At 38.5% G+C, this 16,954-nt stretch overlaps 1 protein-coding gene across 1 annotated transcript in view; it reads right to left on the minus strand.

Annotated features, from left to right (window-relative positions):
- Positions 1-16,954, minus strand: part of eys (eyes shut homolog) — a 265,468-nt gene that overhangs the window by 12,708 nt on the left and 235,806 nt on the right. The window contains exon 44 of the mRNA XM_074676533.1: positions 6,348-6,520. Within this exon, the coding sequence (XP_074532634.1) occupies positions 6,348-6,520 (173 nt within the window). The remainder of the gene's footprint in view (positions 1-6,347; positions 6,521-16,954) is intronic.

Raw genomic sequence — 16,954 nt, forward strand, 5'->3', positions numbered from 1 at the left:
TTTTTTTTAAATCATGAGATAATTAAACATATTTTTGGACTAAAAAAAAGTAAAAAAAAAAAAAAAAAAAAAAAGTTCAATAATAAACTTTACTACCTAATTAACTTTGAGAAACAGCTCTGCTTTAATTACAAGCTGTGGTGAGACAGCCTTTTAATTGCTCAGACTGTCATTTAAGTGCGTCTTAAAGCTCCTGTGAGGAGTTTTTGGCTGTTAATGAAACACAGTGAAATTAATTTTAATGTCTCTTTCCGAGCCACAAAAAGCAAATGAGACCATCAGCAACACCACTGATTATTTCTGTGTGTTCGTTTTATTTCCCTGTCACCGCTGCCGCAGGGTGTCAGACGACGAGGCGCACAGCACGCTGCCAGAACAGGGCTTTTAAAATAATCCATGCCAAAGATCCATCATTGTGGACCCTTAAGGATTAGAGCCACATTAAAGAAAGGAAATTATAAAGAAAAATGTCATAATTTGATAAACCCACAGGAGAGAGAAAAAATGTTTTAATTTTATGGAAATTAAGTTGCAATATAAAGGTATGATCAAACAACTGAGAATACAATTCTAGGTTTAAAACTTTGTTCAGACTGAAATAGGATGACAATAAAATCATGACTGAGAATACGGTTGAAAGTTTACTATGTGTAGAGATGTTAACTCAAAATTTTAATATAAAAGATAAAAACATTACTTTGGAAGAATTTAATGTAATTCTATTAGAAAAGTCAGAAATTTAAGGTTCAGAATGAAGTGTTGAATTCACAACCAAGGATAATGTCACAAATTTACAAGACCTAAGCTGAAATGTTATGACAATCATGTAGAAGATCTTTGACAAAGAGAACAAATGTAAATTTAAGAAGGAGAAAGTTGTAAAGAATGAAAGAAAATGTTAAATTTAAATCTGCAAAAAAGTTATAAATTAAAAAAAATCAAATTCTGCAGTACTATACTGAAATTATCTTTCCCAGGAAGTTACTGAAGATATTACAATAAAATACTGTTAAGCCCCGATTCCTCTAAGTGGTCCGGTATGGATCAGTTCAGCTTGGTACGGGATAGATCAGTAAAGCCTGATCCTGTTTGCATTTCCACAGCACCCTGTACCCCTCATGGTAGGGGGGCATGTAAGCTGGTGCCGATAGCTGCATCACTTACATAATAGCATGATGGCATAGCAGCTTGAGGTGGTGTACTTCTCCAATAAATCCAACAAGGAAAACTCAACACGTTTTTGTTTGGAAAGAAGCTTCACACTGTTTTGGGACGCCGTTTTCCAAACAAAGATACAGTTATCTACACAAAGTCAATTGGAGATTTAAACATGTCAGGGTTATGTGTTTTTTTTCATTACTGCTGTCGCAGCGTAAGTGATGATTCTTTCAACCAATTTACGAACTGCAGTGTTTGTAGCTCCATCTTCTGGGGTTGGATCAGTACGTCTGGCGCCGCAACAGAAGGGTACCAAAAAGTTGGACAATAAGGGTTGATGACTTGGAGTCCTGTTTTGCCGAAACAGTTTGCCGCCTCTACTAACATGAATCATTTGTGGCATCTTGTTGAATTAAATTTTGTTTTAGTTTTTTTAACTAACAAAATATTTAATCTGAAGAGAGAGATCTGCACCACTCTGATATGCATATGAGGGCTAAAAAGATTGCCAAAACCTGAGGATTGTTTACAATTATTTGTAAAAAAAAAAAAAAAAAATTACAATTTGCAACATTTTGTCTTCATTTTCATAAATTTGCTTTTTTTCACAATATTAGACGTTTACTCCTGGAAATGTACAAATTGTTCTTACAACTCGGGACATTTGACTTCATTTTCATAAATTTGCTATTTATTTTCATAATGTTAGACATTTACTCCTTGAGTTGTGCAAGTTGTTCTCAAATTCAATTATTTTTGTCTCCTCCAATGTGGCCTTTATACTTTGTAAAGCACTGAAACAATCAGCACTTTGTAAACTTCTGTTTTTTAAAAACTGCTATACAAATAAAGTTACATACTTTGTCCTTATTAGGAGTTCAGTGTCAGACATTTCAAACAAATAACAATTTAAAAACAACAACAACAACAAAAAAAACAATGTACAGGACATATCAGGGGAGAGATCAGAGTTACACTTTGTTCTGCAGGGTCACCAAATGTGACAGTATCTATCGTTCTCACAAGAGCTTGACACAAGAGGCCAGAGTTGGTTGTACTTTGAGCTCTTTCACCTTATGAGACAATTATATACAGGAGAGGGACAGAGAGTTAAATCAACACCTCTTTGTACTTTCACAAAAAGTCTTTCAGCTATTCTCACTCTTGATTTTTCACTAGATTCTTTCAAATTCCTGAGATTGAACACAGTTTTTTATCTTTTTAAGGGTCATTAAAAGACTGAAGGTTCCATATTTCAGGGCTCCCCTGAAGGCAGGTTTAATCTCCCACTGTAACTGTCCTCACTGTAAGTCTGTGAAAAGGTTCACTTTACTGTCAGGTACCTTTGGGTCTGCTAAACAGCATTCATTCAAATTCACAAGAGAGGGTAATAACTCTTGAAAGGAAAGAGGTGATGGGAATGTAGAAGTGAGTTACTTCAGGTTTCTGTTACTCATTCAACCAAAACACAGTCACCTCGTATCCTCAGGCCTGGAGTGTGCTCTTTGATCAACACAGTCATCAGAAAACACTCGGAAAACACTGGAATAGATTCCTGCTCATAGTTTCTGTTGGCTAACTCATCACAGAACAACACCTGGAAACACTGCTGGTTACCAAACACATGATTACATAAGCATGTTAATATAGCATTTACAGAGAAGCTTATGAATGTGCTCTGCAGGGTGCACTCATATATGGATTACAGCTTTACACTGTGTCAAATATTATTACATAGCATTTCCACTCTACTGGCTGTTTGTATAATTTGGTGCAAAGCGACAGGAGCTGCAGAAGGAAAATACAAACGACACACAGCACCAGATTGCGGAACGCACTCTGACACAGACTGCATGTGTACGGTGCTCATCTCTGCAGCTGGGAAAACAACGCTTCTCCTGAGTGACATACAGAGCAAACATTATACTATTATATTGATCTCAAAACAATGCGAGGTTGACAGAAACTTCACTGGATCAATACTAAACGGAGAGCACTGCTACACGGTGTGAAACCTAAAATAAAGTTAGACTAATAAAAAGACTGCATTACATAACTGTACGTCTACACAAGGCTGTTTATTTTTGTTTGCCAGCAGTGTGATCTTGTGGGAACACAAGCATCCTTCCTCAACTGGAAACATTTGAAATAAAATGATGATCTCAGTCATTAGCATGTTAATTTGCAAACAAAGTTAATATTCAAAACAGACAACTGGATCTGAGATGGCGCTGTACATTTAACATACAGCGTGTTCGCCTCATTGTTTTTCTCCATTAATCCTGCACACCAACTGTTAGAACAAGAGGTGTGGGTATTGTGGAAAAGGTAGACCATTAATAATTCTGAGTGAAGTCATATTGAATATTTATTCATATTTAATGAACCAAACTCTGGAGGCATTCCAGCTTCAATTGCACTTCCTCGTCTTCCCTTTCTTCCATTTCCTGCTCGTTCATACACCAACCTCAGGTATTAAAGCGCACTGAGGAACTCAGAGCTGAAACGTTTTTTTTTTTCTTTCAAACCTTCTACTTAAAAAACTCAGATAGCAGGAAAAAAACAGACGTTTTTTGAGCAATGTTTTTTATAATAATGGTAAGGAGACCTCATGAGGGGTCACTTTTGACTCTGAAGTTACCATCAGGATTTAAATGTCAGCCATTTATACTTAGAGTGGCTTGTGGGTGCTGGGAGTGAGTCAGAGCTGTGACATGGCTGAGTGACTTATATGCCAGGCTCCCCGCCGTGTACAGCGTCACTCTAGTCAAGCAAAATCTTTTGTTAATGTGAAGCCTGTCTTTTATCGTTTTTGGCACATGGGTTAAGAAATATAGAAAAGAATACTTTAAGGGATAAAAACATTTTCTTTAATGTCTTTGATGAGATGACAGATTAAAATCGTACATTGGTCTTACTTTATTCTTTCTGAGGATGACATTTTTAAGTCTTAGTCAATAATTTTCAAAAGACTTTTCCTAGGGTGCAAAGCAACAAGGTAATGCAATTGTTCATTGTTTGAAAGGTCACAACAATCAAATTTTGCAAACTTTGTAAACTGAGTTTGTAGTTTAGTGTCCAGAAGGTGAGCAGACTATCTGTTAAGTGTTACTCAGCACAATGCTCTGAGATTTGTCTATAACATTTAATGTTAGTAAGTAAACCCTGGTTATGTCCTACCAGGGCTCATCTATCAACTACAACTACCAACTATAACTACCAACTTAAGACTTTTGCAGTATTTAGTGAGTTGTCAGACCCCTCCAGTGACTCTTTTACAAAAAGCAACTAGTGTCAAATGTAGCGACTTCTTCTGGAATTTGATGATGGTGATGTGAAAGGCATCCTATTTTTTCAAACCACTCACAGGAGGAACAGCCCTCTTTGCTCACATTGCAGTCCCTCCCAGCTGCAGCCAGAACAGATGACTGCAAATGAATCACACATGTGCAAGCCCACTGCTGACCAAAACTTTATGTTTCTACAATAAGTCAAAGTCACTTTTGCCAGTTCAAATCCCGGGATACAGGAGGAGGATTTTAATTTTGACATTACTAAAAAGGAAAAAACAAGTATGAACGGAACTGAGTTCATTTGTTGCTTTGAACATATCTACAGTTTTGTTTTTTTTCTCACTTTTCCTCTCCTATAACATTATTCCTCTTTTCTACAGCTAGGGATGGGTACTGACTTAGGCACTTTTGTTTTTCTATTTAGGTATGAGCCAAATTCTGTCTGTAGTGCCCAGTACCAATTCACTTAAATCAAACGGTGCCATGTTTAGGTCCCCTGAAAGCATCCTTGTGAGTGTGAAGAAGTGGAAGAGTTGGCAAGTTCCCATGCTGTACATGAACACAGCATTGCAAGTTTATATACTGAGGAATAAATGTTTTATCAAAAACTTTGAGATTTTATTATTAAACAAATTAATATTACTACGTAAACACACACGAAAAATTGGTACCATTGAATACTGGTACATAGCTACATATTGTTTCCAGTGTGAGAGGTATGCATTCCTACCTACAGTGACAATTACATGCAACTGACCGATTATGCAAATTAGATAACGATGTCATTTAGCAACATTGGACAGCCAACACCTACTTCCCTTACTGAGGAGCTGGCAACAGACTCCAACCTCACCAAGCAGATCTAACGTAACCTCACTCATCATTTTATAGATATAGATCATTTTGAATGGACTGCTGCAGAATAACTGCTGGATGTGGGTTGGAGTTAACATGATCATAAACAGCTTAACCCATGTTTTAGCCCGTGCAACAGACGCTGAGAAATATATTTTGAAATAACCAATTTTGGTGCTGAAAAATCTCATTTTGAATCATGGATCATGAACTGGCAAATGTATAAAAGTAAGGCTATTTTGAAAGTCTTTACAGTGGCTGTAAATACACATGGAAAAGTGGTATATGTTTCCCCACATCAGCCACTCCCACTGGAGGCTGTAGCTATTTAGCTACAGCTATTTACAGAAGCACTGATAGCCTACCCTCACTGTGAGTGTCAGGCCGGTCACCGATTTGCTTCCTTTGTTCAGTAATTGTAGGACGATTACACACGTTTCTGAGCGAGTGTCCCCGCTTACAGCTCAGGAACGATCATTACGCTGGTTAGCTAGCCAGGGCTGTGAACACTCCTGATCAAATCACTTTCTTGTTACTCCCCTCTTGGAGTGTGCTATAGAAATTGAAGCTTTTTAAGCCAGTCACTGCGCTGAGCGTTAGTCTATAATGAAATGGAAAATAATTGACCACAGACAGGCAGAAGGTTCCAGCAGGCTACCTTATTAACATACTGTAGCTGTGAGAACATTTCACCGCCCCACTGCAGAGCAGAAACCTGACATTTTCAGAAACAGATTGTTAAGAAAAGTTTCTTTTAGTCACTCTGGAGAAATTACAGTTGTTAGAAAATAAGACCTTATGAAGTGAGAGCGAAGCAGTCCTGAGTTTGCGCTGATTACCTGACTCTGGAGCTGGAAGATGATGTTTTTCTGCCTTTTCAGCAGAATTCATTTTCATTAATCCCCTCACTTAACAACAGGCTCTCATTCTCCCCACAGCTCAGGGCTCTCCTTCACCAACTGTTAGCAGATCAGCCTCTTAATAAAGCTGCTAAATCTACGCCGTATTGATCTGTGCAGAACCGTCCTCCTTTACACTTACGTTCATCACACAGCAGACCTTGTCGTCCGTAAGGACAGAGACACACAGCCTCCAGCGGCGACTTTGGGATGCATGTGGCTCCATGACCACAGGGGTTGCGCTCGCAGGCGTTGAACTGACACAGCCGGCCTGTGAAGAGTGGTGGACACTCGCAGTACCAGTCCTCGGCATCACTACACATGCAGACACAGAGAGAAACATCGTTAGGCCAGAGGTGAAAATGGGCCGTGACTTTGCAGCAACATGTCCTCCAGATGCTTTACAAGTTTGCACAGCGGCCTGCAGAACACATGGGGAGAGGAGTGATGAGAGATTTGAAAAGATATTTAGAGTAAAAGCTTCAGCCGTGCATGTGATGAATGAGACCTGCTGCAGGAAATAAAGCTTTTGAGTGAACGTGTAGATAGTTGTGGTAAAAAATAGGAGTCTTGTCATGGATTTATTCATCTTGGTAGCTCCTGTAAAGGAAAATCTTCTTCATATGCCTTCTGGTAAAGCTAAACTCACGCACTCTGACAAATGACAGCAGAAAGCGGATGATTAGTGGAGTGTCAGAAAACTTCAAGCAGAAATTGAGCAAGATTTTTATATGGATGCTCTTTCTCTCTTTCTCTCTTGGCAAGCAGAGGAGGATGACTTAGCATGCAAAGTACCATCCAGACAGGGACTTCATAAAATGCTCTGAGAGGTGCACAACTTTGAAAGGTATGATATCAGATAGAGGGAGCATTGGTGGGGTTTCAAATCTATAAATTAATAATGTGTTTTATGCAGCAGCACTGCAGGATGTATCCAGCTCCTCGAGAACTGGCTTCGTAAAATGAAATATTTACATTCTGTCACCAGAGAGAAGCATTGTTAGATATGACTGTCTTGAAGTACAAAGAAGGATGTATAATAGAATCAAATTTCTGTCGTATGATTATTGGAAGACAGCCAACATCAATTTTGGAGACATTTTAAGGCACTGCAACACAGAAATACACACTGCCAGTTCTGTTTTGTTACAAAAAATAGTCTCAGGCATTGTTGTTTGTCTAATCTCTGACAAAAGAAAGAATAAGATATTTAACAGAGCTCCTCCCGGTGCAGTCTCCATGTTCCGATTCTTTGTGTGCTGCTAATTTGTCCTTCACGTTGTCTGTTAGTGTTGAAACATTGGTGACACACAGGCTGCGTGGGTTTTTCTTCCAGATGCTGCAGTTTCCTCCCACAGTCATAAAAGCATGCTGGCTGCAGACTGTAAATAACTGGTAGGTGTGAATGTAAGTGTGAATATGTTTGTCAGTTTTTTGCTGAGAGACTCGGGCTTCAATGCTTCACTCTGCACATCATGACGACGAGTGAGCACAGCAAACAAACTGAAGGAGGGAGTCACAAAATCAGTCCAATCTTCTTGTTCTTGCAGCAGGCTTTTCACAGATGTTGTGCTCACAGAATTTGAATAACCTAGCTTATTTTCAGGAGAGATATTCATGATTCCCATCAAGTCAATCTTAAACTTTCATCTTTGATGAAAAATTATTGCAAATGGTTTGAGGATGTATTTAATAATTTGTAATTTAACCTGAAATTGATTTTTTTCAGTGTGACACAGACCAAGCCTTGTGTTATCTACAGTGTTAAGATTAAAAATTCAGGTTATTATAAAAATAGATTTCCAAACCCCTGAGCCAGGTTTCTCCTATCTTTATTTTTTTACTTGTGCACAAAGGAAAATGATCCTGAAGGAATGTGTTTTTATCTTGTTTGCTGAAGTTACTATCTCATGGGAATGATTGTCTCCTGAAAATAAGAAACTTATCTTGTTCCTTTGATTTTTATATCTTGTGCTACAACCATTTTCATCAGTTGTTGTATATGCAACTGTTTGCCAGTTATTTGCTCTACTGATTATGTGAATACTAGTTACTGCATACTACCTCATACAAGATACTCTGTTGTGTGCAGCAGATGTGCCTGCATAACAACTTGCATGAATGATACAAGAAAGATGCAGTCACACTTGGTGCCTCATGGCTCTGCTTTGCAAAGTGCCACCTGTTGAAGTCTCTGCATTGGCTACCAGTAGCTTGAAGAATGGATTCTAAGGTTAATTCATTGGTTTTTAAATCTTTCAATGGTCTTGCTCCTTCTTAATAGTCAGCTTTGCACATACTTTATGAGCCTGTGAGTGCGCTCAGGTCTTCAAGACTTAAAACAAGACTAAAAGTCCACACAGAGACCCAATGAGGTAGCTTTTAATCCCTGTGGCCCAGAGTTTGAGGACCTGAGGACTTTTTACTAGGGCTGGGCAACGATTAAAACTTTCAATTGTAATTAATCGCATGATTTCCCTGATTAATCATAATTAATCGCATTGTGAAAGTGCCATAACATCTGTCATGCAAACACTAAATCAGTACTTGTTATACAGTAATAGTTAAATCACATATTTAGTGCAAATCAAATTTACAAAATGTAAATACAAAATTAAAGCTTATTGCCACTGTCAGGGCATTAAAGTGATACTCCGGGATGGAACAAGTTGGGTCCTAACACAAGGTTTAGGGCAGAAATTACCCCTACAGCAGTGTTTTTGTGCAGCAGAAGCCCAGGGCGCTCACACCAAACACCCCCACCCTGCTCGACAGACAATTTCCTCTGCACTCAGAAGGGGCCATATTTTACTTGACCAAAAACACAAATAAACGGACTCCCACCAAAAAAACTCTGATATCAGTCTACATTCACGCTTTATTTAGAGAATTTTCAGCGCGTTACTTTCACACAAAAACACTGCTAAACAAGGCTCTAGTTCTCATCGTGTCTCTTCGTCCTGGCAGACTACCTATGTTTGTTTATATCTGGCACGCAGTGCGCGTGGACTGATACTCTAAGTGGCGAGCGCCTTTAAGTTCCCGTTGCCCCTCCTCTCCATGCTTGTTTTGGTTACTCATGGTGTTTTTCTGCCAATTTCACTTCCGGTTCCACCGCGGTCAGCAACAGACATTTACAAAATAAAAGAATGTGAGCAACATGCACTAATGTGCGATAAAATATTTAATGGCGTTAATAGATTGACGGGTTAACGCGAAAATAACGCGTTAACTTGCCCAGCACTACTTTTTACATTTAAGCATTTTTAAGAATAAATCCAAGACTGACCAGTTCTCATTCTGTTTAATCCTATGTGACTAATGACTTATGAAATAGATTTAATTTTTAGTCTGTTTCATGTATAACATTAAACAATCCTGGTCATGTCCTGCCAGTACTCATCTACCAAACGTAACCTGGCTCTTTATTAGATTATTTTGGGGGGAGAGTTTGTCTGGCTGTCAACAACATAACTCAAAAAGTACTGAACAGATCTTCGTGAAATTTTCAGGAAATGTTCAAAATTGGATAAGGAAGAAGTGATTAAATTTTGGAGGTCATCCGGATCACCGTCTGGATCCAGGATTATTTTAAAGGATTCTCTATCATTGTGAGATAGGGCAGTTTTCATCATATATGTATATAACTCCATGATAAATGGTCAGATTGCTTTGCAAAATAATACAAGAAAAAGTCACAATAACTTCTGACAGATATAAAAGTATGAACCAGATTCTGATCATTTTCTGGACTAAGATTCGGAAAATGAAATATGTACTGGGTCATCATAATTTTCAACACTGTCAGGTAACAAATTATTGTACAAACCTGAAACTAACACCAAATTGTAGCAGACAGTCTGCTGAAAGGGAGTATAATATTAAAGTAGGACTAAAGTGTTGGTGACAATCACAATATGCTTGGCAGAAGTCTGCGCTCTCTGAGTGCTTTTCTAGTTTTATTCACGGACTATCAAGATTGAACAGACAGCAGCTGAATAAGTGCTGTATGTGGGTTGGAATGAACATTAACACAAACAGCTTAATTGTTTTTATCAAAGAAAAAAACAGATCTCTAGTTCTCTAGAAATAAATTCTAGTTGGTTTATTCATTGATTTACCTAAGAAAAGTAAAAACTTTTTTTTTTTAAAATTCTGTGCATTAATGCGTCAAATAATAATAATAAAAAACCCTCTAGTTGTATCTGTATGCTGCTTGAGTAAACCTATTTGGTGATTAGCCTTGTTTCAGATGAAGCTCTCCTGACATTTATTGGTCTTCAGAAAAATCACTCCACGGTTCAAGGAGAGCTAAGTATGAGAAACAAATTATCTACTGGCTTTTACAAAAAAAAAAAAAAAGAAAACAGGGAGCATATTTGCCGTGCCCTGTAAAGGCAAAGTGTAGAAAGAAGCAGAGAGGAAGGAGCTCGGTTGGAAACACTTGAGTTTTAATTAGCCTAATCAAAAACGAGCATGTGTTGGGTGACAAAAGGTGATTTTAATTTGGTGGAGGTAATCACTTTGATTATGAAATTGAGGTAATGTTTGCAGACCAATTTGAATATGTTAATCACAAACACACAAATTGTTTTTTGTCGTACCTCACAAAGAGCTGAGTGGAAAAACGACACATTGTGAAAACATTGCAGTGTATAAGAAGCAGGTATAACACGAATGATGAGCTGAAACATCACGCTGTGCGAGCATTTCTACATGTAATTCTCATATTCTATTAGTTATTTAAAGAGGGCTTCTTTTAGGTGCTTGTTGGAGCTTCTCAGTGAGGCACTGATGAGGCTCTGCTGCCTTCAGCTCTTTGGATGAAAGCGTTTAACCCTCTTCATCCTTTGTGAAAATAAAAAGGAGCAGTGGGTTTAGCTGTTTTTATTTATAGAGAGGGGAAGAAATGCTTTGGGACTGAAATGCCATTTGCTTTCCAGTGGTGTAAACAGCCAATTGGATGCTACAGACAGACAGTTTGAATCTTAGAGGGTGGAAGGGATAATCATCTGACAGACTACAGGCTCCTCACTCAATCATTTAATTACTGAATCTTAATATGTGCAAAGGGATGGAGTGGGATTCACTCAGGATGTTCACCTGCAGCACCCAAGAGCCTGTTTTAACAGACGGCTGTTCGATATTCTCCTGACCTCTTCCAGGCAGCCTCGCAAACATTTCATTGGCGGTGAAAAAGGGTGATGTCTGGTAAGTCTGCCTCACAGAGTTTTTTGAAACACGCTGCCACAGAAAAACATACTTCAGATGGTACTTGAAATAAAATCCTTTAGAAAGAGGTATAAAGCATGATGGGAACTTTTCTCAAGGGATCAGACTTTATTTCTGCGGTCCAACCCAGAACATTCTGCACTCTGCAGAAAGATGTGCTTTTCTGTTTAGAGAAGATTCACATGTTTAGACTCTAAACTCTCAAATGCATGAATTTATATGCACATTTTTCAGCTAAACTCCTAATACAGGTACTGAAAGAGGAGCAAAAGTCTAAATAGAGGAGAAATAACAACATTATCAAACTCCTGGCCTCCATGCCTCAGATGTAGAGACGTGTTATAATGATTTGGCATCTTTTCACCTTTGCAGATTCAGATGAAACTCAAAACTTGCCCACAACGTGTTACAGGCAACAACAGTCTATCAACATTCAAAATGGTGCGTAGTTACTCCCGGGAAGGAGACACAAAATTTGCAAAGGGAAAAAAGAGGAGAATGTTAAAAAGAGAAGAGGGAGCTAAAATGATTCAAACCATCTTGCTTCACCAAAGTTTCAGAGTTGAAAAAAAGAATTCTTAGTGTGCAAGAAAAAATAATAGCGTGATGTTTTAGTCAGGAAAGCTGCACACACTTCTGACACCTCACTTGTTGCAGAACAGCTTCCTTTATCTGTTGATCACATTGTTTTCCCACAGAAGTGTCCTACACTCACACTTCAGCAAGCCCTCCACACAAACAGGTACAGGAGGTTTGGTTCAGCTTACTTTTCTGTTTTCTCAGGGTCAAGGAATTATTGATCTCTGCAGATAGCTGGAGGATATTTCTAATTTTTAAAGATAATAAATGTAGAGAGACTAGGGAGATTTTTTTTATAATGTATACAGTGGAAAGTTTGGGTGACAAATATTTGAGACAACTCTACTCAAACTTGTTACTCAGCCTAAGCTTTAGCCCAAAAGTTCAGAGTTAATCTCTTCAAATACTTGTAAAGTTAAAATAGGTACAATTAAGTTTCTTATCAAAGAGCAGACTCGGCAGAACTGAAAATTAATTTTTTACAACTATGCTTCAATAAGTTTATGATCACTTGAATACACTAGTTGTATTGTTTTTTTAAAACCAACAATGAGGTTTTTTTTGGCCATCTTGCACGGTCATGTTTCTACTGTAGCACAGAGAGAACAAACTATACATAGTGTGCATTTTTGTCTGTGGTTAAAAACATGAGTAACGACTCCAGGACTTTGAATTCTAGGTCTTGATTTCTTTCTGTTTCTTTCCTGATGAATCATAGGATTAAAAATTCTTAACAACAGCTTTAAAGAGTGGGTATGAAGGTACTGCTTTTTCGCGAGCAGTGGGTTTACCCCTCCACCCCATTGTAACTTTTTATGACTTACACCAAAAATAACTTAACTAAATCCCCTGGTGGTTTAGAAAACGCTTATTTCAGCTTGTGTTGGAAATGCTTCATTTCAGCCGCTGTCTCTTTAAGACTCCCCACTCCACAAACCCTCTTCCTTTTGATTGGTCAGACCTTGGTGTTTGAGGCCCACCACTCCAACACATCATGAAACAGTTCAGAGATCCTATGAGATTTCCTCATCCTTTCAGCAAGTCTTGTGAAGTTCCGATGACTGTCTCTTGCTATTTTTTAGAGCGTTTTGATAAGTTTACAGACAGACACAGGGGATTTCTACAACATATACATATAGAGATGTTTTAAGGTCTGCATACATTTAGTCTGAGCATCTAGCATTGCTATTTTATGCCCATGTTTCAAATGGGAGAGCAGAATACCCCCTCTTTAAACTTGGACTCAAACTAACACTGAGTTGAGAACTTGAGCTTGTAGATGGTGATAAAACAACTTTTAGACAAAACTTTTGCTGCACTTTTATATTTCTTTGTTCATCATCAAACAATCCTCAGATCACTGTCAATGGTTTTTAGATTGCAGTGGATTGCATACTGACCCCTCTGCTCTGCACAAAGACAGTTTTGACTGCATCCCAATGAAACTCACATTTTTGCAACCACACCTCTGAAGAATGATACTCCTCTCACCATGAACAGAAATCAAAACAGTCCCATCACCAAAATCCAGATCATGTTCTTTCGGCTACATACAAATCCAGATTCACTCTCAAATAAAGTGGAGCTATTTCTCCTAACAATGAAAGATGAAGACTTGTGATTGTTCTGTGTTCCTTAAAGTATTTCCACATCTGCAGAGCTCAAGTGTTCATAACTTAAAAAAATAGTCTCACTTCCATTATTTTGTACCTGCTGACACATTCCCTTGTTAGAACGAAATTATATCCTGCCGCTCACAAATGTGCTGCAAATACATTTGATTTTTATCCGCCTGCAGCTGAAAAAAGTCTAAAATAAACCTGTCATTACACTCCTCTTTGAATCCTATTTAAACCACCGTGCCCAGCTGTGCCTGAGGACATTAATCAGGTATTTTAAGAGCTAAAGCTTTATATTTTCAACTCCTTTTAAAAGATTTACAACTGTACCAGGACCCAGTACGCTTGGGGCTGGGGGCTGCAGGCAATTATAGAAAAATAGAAACACAATGACAGACAGATTGCTTTGTTGGTTTTGGCTTTTCAGGAAATAAGTTGGCAACAAAAAATTACTTTAGAACCCTCCAAATATAATGATTATTTTCAGTGACAGCTATTTTTATTCTGAGCTGTATGAGCTGGTGCAGAGTGTTAGTGAACCTACACTGAACTTTCTTTAAAGCCTCAGGAAATTTGGCTTGAAACTTAAAAAATGCATTTAGATGATATCAAAGCTGAGTCTCATTAAACATCCTCAAATGTCTGAGTAAAAGCAAGCCTTCATATCTTTAAGAAATAAATGTCAGCATTTTCTCTGTAAAGCACATTTCCTAAGACCATGTAGGCACGGCCAATCAGATTTAGACTGACATCTGGCAATCTCCAAAATAAGTGCACATGACAGCCAGTGAAGTACAAGAGAAAGTTACAGTTGGAAACAGAGAGGAAGATCCATTGAGCAAATTTATCATTTCAGCTAATTATTGAATATGGAGTTAGAAATGTTTCATGGTTCCAAAAAAGGTTTGCAAACACCTCCTTCAGCTATAGCTTGTTTTTGGTGATGATGACACATTTCAAAAGTTAGAAGCACAGCTCACGCTCCTGTCTCTTTCGTTTTGTTGTGGTTAACTATCTGAAGTCAGAGGTCTCATCCACTGTGAAAGAAAAAAAATAAAAACATGTCCTCTTCCTTTTCTGTTTTCATACCAAGCCCTCCGAGACTCATCCCCTAGTCCTTTCACTACTTACATAATCATTACCAGTTGCTTCGAAGTATGTCAAGGTTACACAGAATCTCATTTTCAAACAAGAAAATCTGCATATGAATAAATCTGGCCAAAAAACAACATCCCACAGTTGTTTTGAATGTGCTCGTCCTCCAAAATTCAAAGACACAACTGCAATAAACTCTGTAATGAGCAAGCTTTCTCTGCAAGTATTCTTCAGAGACTGTAATCACACACTTGGCTGGAGCTATGTTTGTTTCTGATGGTAAATTAAAATAATTGTTTCTTGGACCTTGGGTTATTTTATAGGTACTTTGAAACGGCTATAGCTGGAGCTCTGATTAAAATAAAATTAGGTTCAGTTTCTTTGTTGAGACCTCTTGCAGGCAGTGAAGCATCTGGAGAATTTCGCTGTTAAGTGGAGGTTTGTGTGCCAACGAAGCTGGACCATCACAGAGAGCGTGAGGCACCGTTTCTACTGCAGCCAATTAACAAGAAGTGATTCTGTCTGCACAAATTCTGCTCTGTCTCTAAGGTGTGTGTGTCTGCACTAATTCCCTGTTCAGTAACAAATGTGGATCTATTTTTGTGATTGTGTGTTAATTTGGAGCTGTAACTGGAATAAGGAAAAGCCAAAATCTGATGAAAGCTTTGAAGCATCTTCAACCATTGATTTTGTTTTGTCCAAATCATCTTTAAATCAAGACTATTTGTAACAGACAGGTGTCAAACATGGCCCCCACCAGTATTCCTGCTCCTCTCCTCAAAGTGCTGGGTTTATGGCTGAAAATGTTACCAGTTTGCTCCCTGTCACAGCTCTTATTAACAGAAGCAAAAAGCAGATCAAGTAAGTGATGAAGCAGATCATTTGGCATCTATAACCAACATTTTCCTCTAACAAATGCATTTTTCTGGTCGTCACATATTCCGGAGAGCACAAGTTTGACTCCTCAAATTTGGTTTCTGAAGTTTTTCTGTCGTGTAAAGAAAATACAGCTTGAGGAAATAGAAATTCACCAACAGTTGTTGCCTTGAGGCTGCCAGAGCAGCAGACGTTTTATGGGGGAGCATGAATATGAACTTAAGCTTTTCCAACAGGAACATTCAGATTGAAGCTAATGGCTCTTGATAAAACTTCCAGTTTGCAGTTGGAGTACATGCATTAAATTATCAACAGAAAAAAGTTACTCCACTTCAAGTATTTTTGATACAGTCAATGCTGACTAATAGAAGTTAAAGGGTTAAACACATCAGAAAACATGAACATAGAAAAGCATCTTTATCACATATATGAATTTGCTCTAACCTTATATGCTTTCATCTTTCATTGAGTTTACAAAAGCTGGAAGCAAGTCACAGGTATATTGATACTGATATTGGTTCATGCTCTTAAAAAGTTAAAGGGGACATATCATGCTTGTTTCTCCTTTTCACTATGCCAGACTAGGATGCCTGTAAAGCATTTCTGCCCTCAGTACAAGTCATTTAGTTCCTTCATTGCCCCACAATAGCGTTCTCAATATCCTCATTTTAGGCCATTCTGAAGATCTGGTTGAAACGCTCCGTTTTTGAGAATGACCTCCAGTAACCTCGCAACGTCACAGCCCTTTGTGCTCTGATTGGTCAGTTCTATCAGAGGGGCGGAGGGGGTAGAGCCAGGAGGCGGTTTTTGCAGCATGGCAGTATTTACAAAATTGCCACATTGAATGGAGCAGACTGAGCGAGTTTGCTGTTTGACAAAACTTCACCGTAAGGCATTGATAGCAGTAATGAAATGGCAGAGTGTAGGGTACGTCCTTTTGTATTGGGCCCCGAGTAAGACCCGGACGGTTCTGCTGCTCAGGAGGAAGAAAATCCACCTGGACACAGATCATCTCAGGACGCTTCAGTGTGGTGAGTCACTGTCACGGTACTGTAACATGTGTAGTTTATACGTGGAAATATAGGCAGATTTCACCAATAAACTATTTCTATAACAGGGCTCCATCCTGCTCCTTTACTTTTCTCTGTCTGTTCTATCCATCATGCTGAAAGTGTAGTATAAAGATCACCTCTACCGTCAGTTTGTCACTATGTTAGCACTCAGTCAAGTCAGCCAGAGCTAGTAGGGAGCTTTATTTATACTCGGCTCTTGGTGGGTGTATCCCTCGGTGGCGGTTGTGTGACTAACTGACATCACAGAGGAGGAGCTGCTTTATCAGATTACTCCA

This window comes from Halichoeres trimaculatus, unplaced genomic scaffold (genome assembly GCF_033239565.1).
Source record: "Halichoeres trimaculatus isolate MK-OKI-2021-1 unplaced genomic scaffold, fHalTri1.1 fHalTri1_scaffold_8, whole genome shotgun sequence".
NCBI classification, from domain to species: domain Eukaryota; kingdom Metazoa; phylum Chordata; class Actinopteri; order Labriformes; family Labridae; genus Halichoeres; species Halichoeres trimaculatus.